Below are 16908 nucleotides of genomic sequence, written 5' to 3' on the forward strand. Positions count from 1 at the left end.
GGCAGGTGATGGTCTGGAAGAAGGAGCCTGGATAAGGCTGTGGTCTCAGAGGGTTGTACAGTGTGTGAGTCCCCTTTCCTCCTGGGAATTCTGTGGAGGCTCAGGCAGGATTCTTCTGAGTCTGCCTTTAGCAAGGTCCAAAGCTTTTCTTCCCCATGCTTCACAGTAGGTTTTAGCTTGCCCCTGAGAGGCTGCTGGTGTGTGGCAGATCCCTAGTTACATTTGATATGTGAATGTCTGTCAGGCTCTGCAGAAGGATCCAGTGGTGCCATGGTTTATAGCATGGTCTGAAACAGAACAGTGGGTAGAAGAAGTGCATCATTTCCTGAATTTACGTGAGATAAACATTGTGAGGGGTTTTGGGTTTTTTTCCTGTACCTGGTTGATTTTTCTTTACAAGAGATGGGAGAGAAAAAAATCCCAAATTTTAAAGTAAAAGGGAACATTTATTAGGCTTATATGGGAAACTGTTCCCTTTGCCCACATCAGTGCAGAGCTGCCTAGGAGAGCAGGCTTTTCTGGAGGACACAGAGCCCACTCTGTGACATGTGCTGCATTAGGGGTGTAGAAATTTTGACAGAAAATAAACCCACTTGTTCTTGTCACAGACATGTTTTATGAAAAATCCTTTCCTTAGGATTTTTCCTCCTGAGAAGCTGAGAGACCTCAAGAACAAAATGTAAACAAGGATTATCTGCTGCTGTGGAATGCAACAGGTGCATCTGTGATTGGTCTCATGTGGTTGTTTCTAATTAATGGCAAATCACAGTCCAGTCATAGTCCAGCTGGCTCGGACTCTCTGAGAGTCAGGAGCTTTAGTTATCATTCTTCTTCTTGCTTGCTAGTCTTCTGATGAAACCCTTTCTTCTCTTCTTTTAGTATAATTTTAATAATATAGATATCATAAAATAATAATTCAGCCTTCTGAAACATGGAGTCAACATTCTTGTCTCTTCCCTCATCCTGGGACCCCTGCAAAAACCACCACAGTTCTCAGGTCCAGCAGGTCCTCAGAGATCAGGGGGCCTGGGTGTGGCTGGATAAATAGAGTAGAATAAATAAAATAAATTTCTATTTATTCCCAGCACAGCACTGTGAGTCCAGCTGAGCTCAAGAAGAACTTTCACAGGCACAGATTCACAGAGAATGTGGTCTTGACTCTGAGTCTGATTGTGTTCAGTAAGAACTTGATCACAAATTCAGAGATCACAGATTCACAAATAATGCAATTTATCAATACTATAGATCTGGCCAAGTTAAGTAAGAACTTCTACAATTCAGACTCATGGATGGTGTCCCAGGCTCACACATGCACACACTGCACTTTCAGGCCATAATAAAAGTCTGATTTTAGTCTGTTTTGCAAAGCCTTTTTTGATGTTGCCTGCAATTGGACCTTTGCTTCCTCCAGTGCCACATGAGTTTCATTAGTCAATGCTTTGATTTGTTCAGCAAGGTTATATAACATCATTTGATCTGGAATGCCATCAGTTGGGGTGTGAAAATAGCTCCCTCTCCCCCACAACACCACAAGTCCACTTGTCACAAGTACCTTGTTGCTAAAGACAAGCTGGTGGAGAAGCCCCTACTGCTGCTCACATGGCCAAGAGAGAGGACAAAGAAAAGAAAAAACACAACACAGCAACTGAGCCTTCGCAGTTACACAGCTCCCTCTCCCCCTAAAAAACAACCAGTGGGGAACAGGGACAAAACCAAAAAACAGGAAAGTACCATTTCTTATTGTCCAAAACCAAAAGCCAGTGCTGCTGGGTTGTTTGCTCTACACCAGCCAACAGAGGCTCTCCTGGCAGTGGCAGTTCCATCAGCCGTGGTGACTGGAACTGGGGCAATGGCTGGAACTTGTGGAGGGAGAAGGGGCTCTGGATTTCTGGGCAGCAGCAGTGAAAAGATCCAAGGGAAACATCCTCCCCAGCTCCAGAAACAGGGATTGCTTCCAGCAAGAGCAGCCAAAATGGTGCCAGGAAATTCTCTAAAGCCCAGGGAGAAAAGGATAATCTTGGGAAGGTTGGCATAGGAAAGATACAGAGTACAAGGCACATTTTTTGGATTACCCAGGACATGCATATTGCTGTTGGTCTTGTGACTCCCTTTTGATTCATCCACACACACCGCTGTTGTAAGAGGCTGCTTCCTCCAAAGGTGTCAAAATGTCAGTAATCCCAGTGTGTGCTGGCATCACCATCCCTCTGCAGACCATATTCCATCACTGTGCCCCAGAAGTGTGTGCAAGCTCTGAACAAATGTCAGACCTGGTGTCATTGTTAGTCAAAAAGACCAGACACTGCATTGTGACATTCCCCACACCCTTGGAATATGCATTCCTCGTGGTATATTAGTACACATGTCCTGTGGATGATGATAAATCATAGAAATAATTTCCCTATAAGTCACAAATATTAACGGTGGCTCAGGGATGTTGCAGTTCCATGTGGTTGTATTAGTCTTGTGCCACTTCAAACCACATTTTCCTTAGTGCCTCAAGTCAGATTTGTGTGGTTTTTTTCACATGATCTCCCAAGTTTTGGTCAAATCCATAGTTAATATTTCCCAAGAACTGGTGAGCTGGGATACTGAGGGAGATGAACACACAGGACTTTGAGGAATATTGTGTGTCCATCCAAAAGCTTGGATTAACTGCAGCATAAGATTTGAAGTGAGACCTGAACTTCCATCTAGTAACTCAACCTCTTGAAGCATTTGACAGGACCATTAGCTTGGGGATATTATGGAATGTGAAATATCCATCAGATTTCTTCCTCTTTGGACCAGTCTTGAACCATCATGGCTGTGAAACATGAGCCATTGCCACTCTCAGTTTCCAATGGGAAGGGGAATGTGCTGAACCATTCTTTCATAATTCCACTGACACCTCCCAGATGGACAGACCACTGTAGGTTCCTGGGCAGTGCCTGCAGGTGACACTGTACCCTCATGAACTACATCTGGGAGGTGGGAAGGTCCCCTCATGATCACACTCTATCCTCTCTTTATCTGTTCTGCCTGTTTCACGGGGAGACCAGCCCTTTTCAAGATCAGAGCACCTCATTTTGGTGGCACTGAAAGAGTGGGAGCCCAACTCCAGTGGTGTCTCCACCCCTCCTGGCCCCTTTTGCCATAGATTGCAATGAGGCCCATGCCCACTGAATCCCCATTCCATGTGTATAAGGTCAGTTGGGCGTATGGAGTTGTTGGAACAATCTCAGTTCACTTACTTACAATTCTAATACATTCATGTGCATTTACATCATTCCCATGATTTTCCTTTCCTCAGCAGTTCATAAAGAGATCAAGCAATAATGAAAAGAAAACATGGTCAAGGAGGGGAGTTATGAAAAGCATGTCCTCCACATCTAGGGAAGTCAGCCAAGAATGAGCAGACCCCGTGGCAAGTGTCACCATCTCGACAATGTTTGGAACTGCAGCAGTTGAAGTTGCAGTATTAGCAAAAAACTGTTGGCAATCCATGATGAAATACCACTGTTGGTTTGTTTACTGGCCACGCTGGTGAATTATAAGGCAAGTGGTGCCTCTTCTTTCCAAATCTGTCACCACCCAGTCCTCATGAGTGCTACTGTTGGTAGGGGGCATTCCTTGACATTCATGAAATTGGAAGAGGGCAGTGGTATTGATGTTTTTAATAGGTTGGTAAGTTTTGCAGACCCTGAACTCTCCCACATTTTTTCAGATTTTATTTCTATCTCTGGCAACCCAGTTGCCTTCTGTTAAGCAACTCTGCAGAGTTCTACCTGGCAGTTTCTAGGTTTGACCAGAAAGTAGGTAGAGTCCTAAAATATTTGTTTGGGCAACACTCACAAGCACTTCAACCTTAGTGAATAATCTAAGACAAGTTTTATTTAGAGACAGAGAGTTAAAGAGGTGAAACATGCAGACTTGGTGGTAAACACATGCTCAGACCCATGGAATGCCACAGGCATTCCTGGACAAGTGACCAACAAGTCAAGAGAGAGTCAGGAGTGGAAATCTGAGGTCAAACAGGCAGGAAAATGTGGCTGCCTTACCTCATGGCCTAGTTCCTGCTTACAGAAGGGTGAACCTGACAGAGGGCTGCCAGGATGACCAGGAACTAGAAACATCTGACATGAGGAGAGGCTGAGAGATCTGGGTGTGTTCTGCCTAAAAACAGGATTGGTTGTGGCATCCTTTTTCTTCATCGAATTGCCTGATGGAGGGAGATTCCATACTCTTCTCAGAGGTACACAATGGAAGGATGAGATGCTATGGACAAAAGTTTCATGAAAGGAAGGTTAGATATAGGAATTAGATCCTAAGCCCCCCAACTTTTTCACTATGAAGAGCCTCAAACTCTAGGAGAGGGTCCCAAAGAGGTTGTGAGATTTCCATCCTTGAAGTACTAAAAACTCAGCTGGATGTGGCCCAGCACAGGCAGCTCTAAGCTGGTCCTGCTTTGAGGGCTGGTTGGAGCAGAGATCTCCAGAGATTCCTCATATAATTTTTATTCCACAGTTTTCAGATACAGGCTAAGCCTCTCCACTTCTGATCTTGTGACACCTTCCCTCAGTTCTTCTCTGGCCTTTGGGGAATAGCCCTAAAGCTAGCTGAGTGTGATGTAGTACAAAAGACTGTCAAGACAGGACCCAAGTTTCTCTGGTGAGGGGTTCAAACTGGGAACACCTTGTTCAGCAGAGTTTCTTGTAGTTGGATGTTTGTGTTCTTCGGACTTTCTCCACGGTGCATTTACAAGTGGCAGAGCAGCGACTGTCTCGGGCTGCTTTAAGGAATGTGTTCTGCAGTTTTGGGGTAGTGCATGCAGCAGGTGAAGCAGTCCAAGTCTCCCAAAGGTAGGTACAATCAAAGCAGTCACTGTTGTCCTCAGGGTGCAGTGTCCATACAGGAAAGTAGAACATACATGGAGAAATTGAAAAGACAGACAGAAACACAGTCCATTTCCTAAATACTGCAAGGAATTTGTAGAGGTGGAAGTACATGAGGGTTAGAAGGTTATCTACAGCATGACTCTATGGTAGCAGAGGGGCACCAGAGCACAAGAAATAAAGAAATAAAGAACTACCATTTTTCTTACAGCAACATCCTGCTGTCCAGCTCCATGTCATACATTATTGCTTAGTGCAACCTCATCTCAGAAGAACTTTTGATGTCTTGCAAGGGAAAAGTTATTGAGGAAAGAGGGCTTGCTGGAGACAGGGCTGCTGGTGATGCAGACTGCAGGGCACAGAAATCATATCTCTGGCCTATACAGGATGTGCTCTGCAGGGCTGGATTCAGCTCACCTTGACCACAAAGCAGAAGAGATGACACAAGCCAAGGGCTGGGAAGAGATCTGAAGATCTACACAGGTGCATATTTCACAATGCAAAGAAAAACAGCAATTTTCCATCTGCATAATGAAACACAGCATCTGGAAAATGGCATGAGGTAGAGCAGCAAAGGAACTGTTGTTGGGGTTGTGGAACTCTTTCCAACGGGGGGCTCAGCACAAGGCAAGCTGCTGGTCAGGACCCATTCCCACTGGGGAAGTGCATCCTGATTCCAGGAATGGCACTGTGGATGTATTTCTTGGGAAAAACAAACCCAGCCAAGGTGCATCATCCAGTCCTAGGCTGTTGAACGAACTAATTTCCAAGAAATGCCTGAGGGAAGAGGCCACGTGGGTAATTTCCTTTGCAAAGGGCAGTAAGTGCCTCTTACCAATCCAAGTTCCACGTCGGCCATCCTGATACAAAAGGTAGAGTGGGTCAGTGAAGGCCCAAACCAGGCTAATACAGAGCCATCTTCAGGGCCAGGCTTCAGCTTTAATGAAAGAAGAGAAGCAGCTTTGGATTCCAGAGGTATTGCCAAAACCAGCCTGTGTTTTAATTTATAAGATATAAAAAGAAATATTAACTGGATAACAACTTACCACCACGCAGAACATCTTGGTGCTGCCCACTAACCTATTTGAAATGCCTCTGTTGTACAGGAGCATAAAAACAGTACATTTTTCAGCACCATTTTTAATTGTGCCATTGGACTGAAAAGCCACTGAGGGCTTTTTCTCCCCAGCAGAGACAAAAAGATCCATTCCCACGGCCAGGTGAATGTGGTAGCTGTGAGCAGCTCTGGAGCTCACATGGTTAAGTGGGTGCATATTTAGTTGTGTAGCCTAAATATCCTCCGGCGGTGTCGAATGCCACTGGAAAACACAGATGTTTGGAGCCCTGCTGTTCGTGGTCAGGACTTTTCAAGGGTAATATGTGATGCATTATTGACCAGTTGATTTTATGGAGAGGTTACACGTTTGCAAGCCCTAACAGAAGTGTGCTGTAAATGATTTGGTTTAAAATCCATTCTGCAGAGTGGTGCTGATGGGATTTTCATTTGCAACTGATTGTTAATTAGGCCATGCTTGACAGGCATTTCCTATTTATTTTGGCCTTGTTTGGTCAAGTGTGTGCATGTGTGTGTGAGCTACTGTTTTTCTGTAGGATCATTTGCAATCATTTCACAGCCTGCTACTGCCACAGGCTGCTGCTGGAGAAACAGTGCCCCCAACCACCACCTGTCCTGTGTGCCCTTCACTTCTCCTGGTTGGACACCCCAGGGTCTTATAATGGCACTTTGTGTGCCAGCTTTCATGACTTGCTGATGATTGCAGTGGAAGCAGAAGCCTGTGGGAGACAGAATGAGGAGTTGCTACAGGGATGTGGGAGCAGAAGGGGGCATGGATGGTGCAGGGGCAATGGTGGATGCTAATGGAAAGTGATCAGGAAATTTATCTAGCCCAGAGGTGCCCCTTCAGTTCACTGGGCATAAAAGCAAGTTGCTAAGTGGTTCCAGTAAGGAAGGAGTGACTATGTAAATATATAAATACTGAAATAAATACATAAACACTGAAGAAGATTGGGAAATGTGAAAAAATCCTGGGGAATTGCTTGAAAATGGTTCTTTTAGGTCCAGGTTAAAGACTGCTGACAAAGGAACTTCTTTGCCATGTTTCATTTCCTTCACTGATAAGTACCTGTGAACCTCCCTAAGGTTTGTATGAATCAAATGATGGAGTGATGACTGCTCAGGCATGTATTTTGGAAGCATGAGATGGATTAGATGCTTTCCATAGATTCTTCCCGCTGCTGTTGGTCCTGATGTGTTCTGTGTCAATGCAGTTGTCTGAATGCTAACTCACCCTCTTCTTTTGTCACACTTGTCTTCCTGCAGGCATACCTGCTGAAGTCATTTGAAATAAATGGCCTGCCCAAGGCGGTCCCTTTAAGTTTGCCTTACCAAGACTTCAGAAAAGATATGTGCAACTACTGGGAAAAGCCTAAGTTATCCCAGCGGATAAAGAAAGTTGATTTTTCAAATATTGTCTTGACTGCTCCTTGCAAACCTCTGGAACCTTATCAGGAAATGAATGGAAAAGAGGAGGAGGAGGAGGAGGAGGAAGAAGAGGAGGAAGACTATGAGGAGGAGGAAGATGAGCAGGATGAGGGAGAGGAGGAGGAGGAGGGCAATGAGATTGACATGCACAGTGATTCCAGCAGTGACCTGAGTCAGAAGAGCACGGAGCGCAGCCAGGAGTGCGCACCGTCCACGCTCCTGGCTGATGACCAGAAGGGCTCCAAGGGTCGAGCATCCACTGCTGATGGGGACCTGGAGCTGGAGGAAGGCTCAAAAACATTAGTGCTGTTTTCACCAGGTGATCTGAAAAAATCCCCAGTGGCTGCAGAGTTACCTCCAGAAGTCGATCTGGGCACTCTTGCTGCACTGACACCTCAGAGCGAGCGGCCGCAGCCCATGGGGAGCCAGCTGGATGTGTCTGAGCCAGGGACCCTGTCCTCAGTCCTTAAATCAGAACCAAAGCCTCCTGTGGCAGTGGCTACAGCCTCCTCCCCGTTCACCAAAGTGGAGCGCACGTTTGTTCACATCGCTGAGAAGACCCACCTAAACGTGATGTCTTCCAGCGGGCAGCTGATGCGGCACGAGGAGCACGGGCCCCCGGGGCAGTTCGAGGAGGTCATCGTCGAGGAGGAGCTGGAGGATAACCTGGTGCTGGTGGAGAATGGCAGCATTCATTCCGGGCTGGAAGGGGCAGAGACGGAGAGCTGCGCGCTGTCGGCCAATCACATGGAAACCACCTCAGAGACCGTGGGCGAGCAGCCGGCCCTTCCCAACGGCATGCCAAAGCTTCCCGAGGAAAAGCCAGAGCCCTCTGGCAAAGCGGCGCTCTCGCTGGATTTGGAAGAGCCTGCCAAGGTGGCTACAAGGGAGCCTGGCCTGGAGAAGGCAGCACCAGCGACAGAGCACCTGAAGCGAGCAGAGACCATCCTCGAGACGCCACAGCTGGGCCCCAGGAGGCCGCTGGGCTCCCGGTACAGGAGTCGGATACCCATTTTGTTCTCTGAGGAGGACACTGGCTCAGACCTTTCAACTTCACTCTCAGCCAAAGAAAGGCTTTATAAGAGGGCAAAGCAGCCCGACCTGGCTCGCCTGGTGATGGAGAAGAGACAGAGCCGCCTCCTGCGGCTGGCCTCAGGTGCCTCCTCCTCGGCCTCCTCCAGCGACGAGCGGCGGCGAGCCTCCGAAACCCTGTCAGCCACCGGCTCCGAGGAGGACACCCACGACTCTGATGACTCCATCCCCCGGAAGGGAGAGAGGAAGGCTGCGCTCCTGGGGAGAGAAGAGAGACCCATAAGCACAAGGAGCAGAATTCCTCGCCCCATCGTGCCGGTGAAAACGCCGCTGGAGAGCTCCGTGGCTGCTGCGGTGGCAGGGCTGGGCAGCTCCCCACAGGATGCAGCTGCTGCCTGCAGGTAAGACCAAAATGGTGAGAAATGCAAAGAACTGGGCTTGTTGAGGAGACACAGCCAGGGCTTTGCTCACCTCCCATGACTTCATCCTTTACTCAGCTTGAATGCATAGTCCATCCTTGTTTCCTACAGTCATTTCAGCCCACAGGTGTGTGAAATACTCACCTGTCTTCTTTTTTTGAAGCCTCTCTTTGCTTGCCCTGGCTTTGAGACCTTTCCTTTTACAAGCCCTTTCACTTGGTCTGATAATAGTAGATGCCCCTAGTGTTGAGCTCTCCATTTGGCAGCATGGCCATGACTCTGCAGGGAGACCTGGCCTCCTGGCCCTACTGTTGTAATTAGAGCTGCAAGGGCAGTGAGGCTGCCAGCTGGGATTGCCTCAGTTGGTTTATCTTCCATCACAGTTACCATGAGAGGCCAACTGGTGCAATCCAACTCATGCCCACATTCCCAAATTGTATGTCCTGCCTTGAAAAAGGTTGCTGCATCCATTCTGCATGTTAAGAGAAGTCCCACATACCATGCCTGCGTGTTGACTCAGAGAATGCTGGAGCATCAAGGCAAACACATAGCAGTTAACTACACTGGGTTACAGGATGGTGTTCAAACCGGTGCCCCATCTTGTTCACAGCATAGGTTCTCCCACCCTGGTGCTGGAGACTCCTTGTAATTGCCTGGCAACATTCATGCCAATCCTGCCAGGAGCCCAAGAGTCCCTTGCAAAATTCCCCTTCATCCTCCCTCTTCTCTCTCTTTTCTTCTCTGCAGGCTTCAGACACAGAGACCAGCTGGCAGTGTCCCATCCGAGGGCCGAACAACACAGGTACAAAGTCGGCTTCCTTCGTCACCGAGCTCCACTTCTCTTCCTCCACGGAGCAGCTCGCAGAGGTCCAGTGGTGCATCCCCTCGGAGCCCCATCCTTCCTTCCAGGAACCCCAGTACTTCCCCCAGAAGCCAGCTGCTGCCTCGGAGGGAAAGTCCTTCTCCCTGCCGACAGCACAAACCAGGGACTGCTCCTCAGCGAGTTCCTCCTTCCCCCCGACCTCAGCCCTCAGCTCAGGCCCCGGGGCCTACAGGAGATTCCCTGCCATCTCCTGGCATGGCCAAAAAACGACAAAGAGGAAAAACCCAGACTCAAAGTCCAGCAACCAAAGGAAAGCAGGTGTCCCTGGAAAGTAAGGCAGCTGCCAGATAATGACCTTCCTCTGCGAGCCCAGCAGACTGGGTCACTTCTGCATATAGTATACACTTGAGATGCTGCAGCACAGCCTTCCATGCTGGACCCACGAGTGTATAGCAGTAGCTGTACTTGAATGCTTCTCTCACTCTCACCCCACACTGCAATCAGCTCCCACGGGCCTGGCAGCCTCTGAGCCACGGAGCCTTTCCAAGGGAGACCCCCCCAGCCCGCAGCTCACGCTTGCTAACGCACAGCACCCAGCCTGCCCAGTGCCTGACCTGCCTCCCTCCCCAGGGATTCTCCTCCCCATTAGCAATACCAGTCCTCAACACCGACTCCAGCTGTGGAAGGAGGAGCAGAGGTGACAAGAGCAAGGCCTGCTAAAGAGGAAGGCTCCTGTCCTTCAGGCAGCTCCTTCCTTTCTCCTTGCTGGGAGAACACCAGCCTTGGTCTCTGCCATCTCCCTGAGTGTTGGCTCACCTCCCACCACCTGTGTTAGCAAGGGATTGCCACTAGCTCATTCAAGAAGGATGAATGCGTCCATGTTTGATGAGTTAAGAGAAGGGGTAAGGAGGGGAGGACTCTTCTCTCCTTTTCAGAGGTGCCTCTACAGGTGGGAACTGGGAGATAGGCAGGTCTTGCTGGATGCTCCCACCTGCTCCAGTATGTCCCACAGAGGAGGCTGTCTGGCATTGCTTCTAGACACTGCTGCTGTTTCAGCAGATGCCTGTGTGGTGGGTACTTAGGTGGAAGTAGAGATGTGTTGGCAGCTTGCTGGGAAATCAGGAGCTCTTGCTAATTAATGTAGAAGGGAGCGCACTGCAGCCACATCTGTCACAAATACCAAACTGTGATCTGTGGACATCACATCCCCCAGCAAGGGTGGTTCCTCTCAGCCTGGGCGTGGTTGGTGCCACAGACCTGCAGTGCACCAAACACAGCTCCATTGTGAGGATGTGAATAGTCACTGGATGCCTTTAGCCTGGGTGCCCCTTGCACCTGAATTCCTTGTGTTTTATTGTCATGCTCTTGGTGTTTGTGAATTTTGGCACTGTGGTTGAAAGTTCCCCTACACGGCAGGGTGGGAAATTATTATCCTGTAGTGTACCCAAAACCTGCTGCTTTGCAGTGAGAGGTTTGCTGGCATGCCATGGCCATGTGCATTTCTATCTGAGGGGACAGTGGGTTGAGTGGCAGAGGTGGGGTTTGTGTCTTTTCCTTGGTGCTCACCTCTGCCATGCATTGAGGATGAACAATGTGAATGTAAAAGCAAGGGCTGTGCTCTTCAAGTAATATTATCTGAACATAAGCTAACGCTCAGCTAGAGCTAAATCAACCAACTGTTTAGCCCCCAGACAATTAGGAAGGCTTGAAAGTGAAAGCAAGGAGGAGTGGTACCTGTCTGATCTTGATGAGATCTTGAAGTAGACAAAATTCTCCCCACACCTCACAGAAGAAAACACTCCAGACCCAAATTCTTTGTGCTTCACACCATTGTCATGCCTAAAAGAGGCACTGCATGAGACAGAACAAAAATACAGCTGCTCTGTACACCTATTCCTGCAGTTGCAACTACCTGCAAATTTACTATTTGCAGACAACAAAGCTTGACAGAGGAACCTGAACAGTAATGACCTTGATTCATTTGAACATGAATGCAAACAGTCACACACTGATGGCCATCAAGTCCAAGGAATCCTGAAGCTGCTCATATCTACAGGAGTCCTGGAAAGGAGTGTGAGAGCTGTGACAGGGTGTCAGGGAGAAACTCCTTGCACACCTGAACAGGGAAATGTGTAGGAACAGGAGACAGGAATTACCCCTTCATGTAACAGTCTCAGTGTTGCTAACACTAAGAATTAATTTCACCCAGCTCAAAGTGTTTTCCATTGGTTTCCAAACATGCCCTCATCTTTGCAGAGCAGCACTGGGAACTCAGAGGGAGCTCAGGCTGTGGTCTGATGGACTGAGCTGATGTTGCCATCAAAAGCAACATCCCTCCAAGTTCCAGCTGTTTAGTTGCACAGTTCCACCACATCTGCAGTGCAGCAGCTATTTGATAAATGGCTGGAAATGCTGATCCAGCGTGACACGAACTGCTCTGATTTGCCAGTTTATTTTTCATCTGGTTCATTTCATCACTCTGGTTCACCATTTGGTCCCACAACAGAAGAAGGACACACAGAGACTGTGACCACTTCTTCTGGTGGCACTAAAACTTTCTCTGAGTTTGAAGAGTGGGTCAGACTAGAACCTAAGTATGTGCTGCAGGTTTAGAAACTAGAAAACAGAATAAACTCAAAGACAGATTCTTTCCAGAAATATAAATCATAATGGGACTCCTATTAATTTATTAAATCTATTAATTTTAGAGTGCTCAGATGATAAGACTTGGTTGTGAAGCTTTTACCAGTTGGTCCATCCATGTCTTAATGCACATGCCAAAAATGACATTGAAAGAGCTTTGAAAGAGGACTACAGGATTATTAACAGGGTTAGCAAACCTGCCTCATCATGGGAAGCCAATAAAGCACAATCAGTGTATTTATTTGTTCAGGAAAAAGTTTAAGGAACAGTTTTCTGTGGCCCAATGTCAGAAAGGAAGCTCCAGGGCAGACACAAGGCTGGGTTGGACAGGGCCCTGAGCATCCTGGTCTAGTGGAAGGTGTCCTTGCCCACAGCAAGGGGCTGAAACTGGATGATCTTAAGGGTCCCTTCCAACCCATACCATTCTATGGTTCTGTGGTCTTCCTCTGGCACATGAAAGCAGGGAAATCAGAACAGCCAAGAACAGCAGATGAAGAAATCAGGCAGGCTCTTAATTGTGAAGCAACCATCCAGTGAAGTCTTTCACAGGACTAGGGGGACTTTCTTATTAAAAGGTTTCTGTGAAACTGAGCTGTCTTCTAAGAGGTCTATCTACCATGACCCAACCACAAGAAGCAGGCAGGATTCTGGTGGCACCAAGGTATCATCTCCCTCTGTGGTGCAGCAGATTCCTGGTCCCACCAGGATACATGCCAAAGCTGGTATAAACTGGAGAGCCACCTGGCAGGTCCCACAGGTTTCAGAAAGCAAGGGAAAGATGGCCAGCACAGCTGGACATCAGGCACAGGTCTATGCTGAACTGAGCAGGAGTGATAGATCTGAATGGCTCCAAACCCACTGGTTTATTATGCTTTTTTGCCCCTGAAATTTTTGCCTGAGACAATTTTTTTTATAATAATTTTTCTTTTGTTCTAATCTGGTTGCAAGAAAATTAAAAATATAAGTAAATAGATATTCCATGTTACAGAAATTAAAGAAAAGTTTACATTGAAAGGAACCCTTGGAAATCACCTTGTCCAATTTTCTATTGAAAATGAGATCCTGGATTAGATTATGTAGGGCTGTGTCAAGATGAGCCTTCAGTGTCTCCAGCAAGGAAGATTCCACCACTTCCATGATTTAGTGAATCAAAGAATGGTTGAGGCAAGATGGGACTTGTGGAGGTCATCAACAAAGCTGTTCACAGTGTTGTCTGACAGGGCTGGGCTGAAGGTGCATCTGGGTCTGTGGAGATCTGAGACCAGCATGGGCCATCTCTCCTCGTGGTTGTGCTGCCAGACTCCCTGCTCCTGCACAGCCCTGCTTCCCAGCTGTCCCTGGCATGAAGGGCAGCAGGAAAGTGCATGGTGTGCCCCAGGCCGTGTCCCCCTGGATGGGGGTGCTCCCATCTGGGGGAGCAGCACACACAGAATTTCCTCTGGGTCCTCTCTTCTTCTGCTGCCGTGCAGGAAAGGTGGAAGGGCACCTGCCATAGCTGGAGCAAACAGGAGAACATGTCTGGGGACAAGAAGGGATGAGGCCTGTGATGTTGGGGACAAGTTAGGTGGTTGAGGAATGCCAGAGGGTCTAGTGTGGCATCACGGGACATGGTGGGCTGTCACATCCCAGAAAGGTGGGAGAGGCAAGGCCCTGTTGCTCTCTGCTGTGAGTCTTGTGCAAGCTCTGCCAAGCTCAAGGGCACAGGGGGCTGCTCAAGCACTGCTGGGGTGTGTGGCTGTGTCCTTGCAGGTGATTTTGCCCATGTGTGTGTTTTGGGGGAACTCCTGGGACAGCCCACCACTGTTCCTTCATCAGTGTGTCCATCTGCATGGGTAGGGAGAGACACATCTTGCTCATCTGTGTTGGGACCGCAAAAGCCTCTGGGACTGCCCTGAGCCCTCACTTGCAGGGGCCTTGCCCAGCAGCTGAGATGCCTCCCTGGCTGGTGGGAAGGAGCCAGTGGCTGCTGGCTGGCCAGGAGCTGCCTGCAAAGAAGCACGGATACAGGGGGGATGTGCCACGTGGGGAATCTGAAAGGCAGCTCTCAGCACTAAACCAGTGTGGCAATGGATTGTATGAGCAGAGGGAGAAAAGGACAGATGGCACCAGACAGACTGATACTGTGGAGAGGCTCAAACACATGCATGGATGAAGCTGCTTAGCTGATTTGTCTGGTTGGCAGCACAGGCACTTCTGTTTGCCTTGGTGCAAAAGGTGTTTTGGTAGCAAATATCTCTGGGTCAGTTGTGCTTGGAATCAGTGAGAGGCAGGAGACTTTGCTTGCCCTTTTTTAAGTAAAGAATATTATAAAATATATATATATATAATTACAACAATATAAGTAGTGACCATTATATATAGTGACTAAAGGTTAAAAAGGGTCCTGCTGCCTTCAGAGAAGTCTCATCCGTGACTTCAGATGTGTGCAGGGCTCACTGCTGTGTGCAGTGAAAGTGCATGGGGGAACAGGATACCACTCTACCAAAGAGCATGTCAGCTGTGAGGCTGCACCTGCCTGAGCACAAACCAGGGCTGAAACACGCCAGCCTGGGTGGCTGACAGCTGTCCTGCTTGCCACCAGACCTGCAGCAGCTGCTGGACTGACACACAGCTCTGTGGGCATGGAGCAGGATCTGGAGCATCACTGTTCACGTGGCTGCTCCTGGCTAACACAAGCACTGAGAGTTTGGTGGTGAAACGTGTAGATCCAAAGCAGGTTGTGTTGGGGCAAGAGAATCTTTCACATTTCTCCTTTCCCACACAGAGGTGTATTCTCACTGTAGATCCTCTGTTAGAAGATGATCACTGATAGCCTGGGCAGCTCCAGTAGCATCCCAGTGGTCCCTCAGCACACTGCTTTTTTCTCTGTACAGTTTATTGACCCACAGCTATTCCACGTGCACTGACACCGATGCCACCTAAGGCCTTGCCCCACACATCACTCACCTGCAGTTAAATTTATCCTGTGAACACAGTAAAAGTCCCATTGTGGACATAATGAGTTTGGTATCAAATGAGCTTCTTCTGGCTGAACTGAAACATGGCCGTGCTCCAGCAGAGCCAGGCTGGTTTGACAAAGTCCACAGGGACCACTGAGGTTTTGCAAACACCTTTGGTTCCATCTGTTTGCCAGCTACTCCTGCACCTCCCCATGAGCAGGAGAGCTTGGGCTGCTGTTCAGGCCCTTTCCTCATGTGGCATGTGCCTGTAACTGGGCTGCTGGGTGGGCTCAGTGTGTGCTGGCTCCCCAGGGCCTGTGCAGGTGCTGCGTTCCAAGGGGCTGGGACTGTGCTGGCAGTGGCAGCAGAGCCAGCTGATGTTAAGACCTCCATGAGCATTGGGGTTGGTAGTTTTGCAAGGCCAGGGAATAGCTCTGCCTGCAGGCTGGGGTGAGCTGTGATCCCCAGGACAGCCAGAATCCCAGGAAATGACAGTGATTTATACACCATCACTCTCCTGTCACTTCATTCCTACTGTAGCTCCTCCAGCAAATCTTGCCTTCAAAGTAACTGTATGTTCCCTCCAGGTCAGTCCCTTTTTTGCCTGGGGGGTTGAAGCCCTCCTGGATTCTGCAGAGCCTGAGGCAGACTTGGCCATCAGCCTGTGGAACCCATACAGGCCATACGCTGGGTCACAAGGAGGAACATTATCCCTTTTATTTCTGGAGCTGCAAATGGCTGGAAAGCAGGTTTAAAGTAAACACTGATGCCCTCTGTGCTGAAAGGAGGAAGGGAGCTACCAAAGCAAATCCAGAGCTGGGTTCCTTGTAGGGACCAAGATAATAATTTCTCCTGCTCTTAGCTCCTGAACCAGAGGGGCCTCAGGGGTGAGAGCTCTGCTTTGGTGAAGACCCTGCAGGACTGGTGCCAGCACGGTGCTCCTCAGTGGCTGCCCTGCCTCTGGCTTGGCCCTTGTTGCCCTGCCTGGAGCTCAGGGAGCTCTGGCACAGGTTCCCTGGAGGAGGCTGGGGCTGACGTTTCCTCGGGAGTGCACGGCACAGGCTCGGGACCATCCCTGCGGAGGGTGGGATGAGCTCTGCAGGACGTGGGGGTACCCCTGGCTGTGAAACCAGGACTGCTGTGCTATGGGACCTGCTGCTTCTTCTCCAGACAGGAATTGGAGCTGGGAACACAGATGATTTTATAGATCTCCTTTTACCACGATAGCATGTGACTCTACACTCAGACGTTGTACCTGGCGCACCGACGTTTTCCTTCGCCTCCGGCACACTCTGGAGACAGGACTTCTGCTCCTTCTGCCTGGAAATGTGACTGAATCCCAAGGCTAAATCTCTCTCTACATATCTTCTTTGCATTCTTTAGGAAAGCAGCTGGAGAATGTTTACACACTGCAAACAGAATGTAGGACTCCGACTGAGGAACCACAATCTGGTTCAACTGCATGGCAAATTTCTTGGCCATAAAATCTGGCATGCATCACAGAAGCCCTGTCTGTGTACAGACCCACCTGGCATTTGTCTTAATTTCAGATCACATCTTAAAAAAAAAATAAACAATTATGCCATTTCTTGTTCATATCAGACACAGTTGTCATTAGATTTGTTATTAAAAGGGGATTCTGGATCATGCCATTAAAAGCCTGTCTACCTTTTCA

General features: G+C 48.7%; 1 protein-coding gene across 3 annotated transcripts in view; it reads left to right on the forward strand.

Annotated features, from left to right (window-relative positions):
• The window catches only part of TTBK1 (tau tubulin kinase 1), a 104340-nt gene extending 87432 nt beyond the window's left edge, over positions 1–16908 (forward strand). For all 3 annotated transcript variants that reach the window (XM_071418868.1, XM_071418805.1, XM_071418729.1), the window contains exons 14-15: positions 7216–8810; positions 9576–16908. In XM_071418868.1, coding sequence (XP_071274969.1) covers positions 7216–8810; positions 9576–10002 — 2022 coding nt within the window. In that variant the 3' untranslated portion in view covers positions 10003–16908. The remainder of the gene's footprint in view (positions 1–7215; positions 8811–9575) is intronic.

The sequence above is a fragment of the Agelaius tricolor genome, unplaced genomic scaffold (genome assembly GCF_023055355.1).
Source record: "Agelaius tricolor isolate 1412-34295 unplaced genomic scaffold, bAgeTri1.0.p SCAF_1, whole genome shotgun sequence".
In the NCBI taxonomy this organism is placed as follows: domain Eukaryota; kingdom Metazoa; phylum Chordata; class Aves; order Passeriformes; family Icteridae; genus Agelaius; species Agelaius tricolor.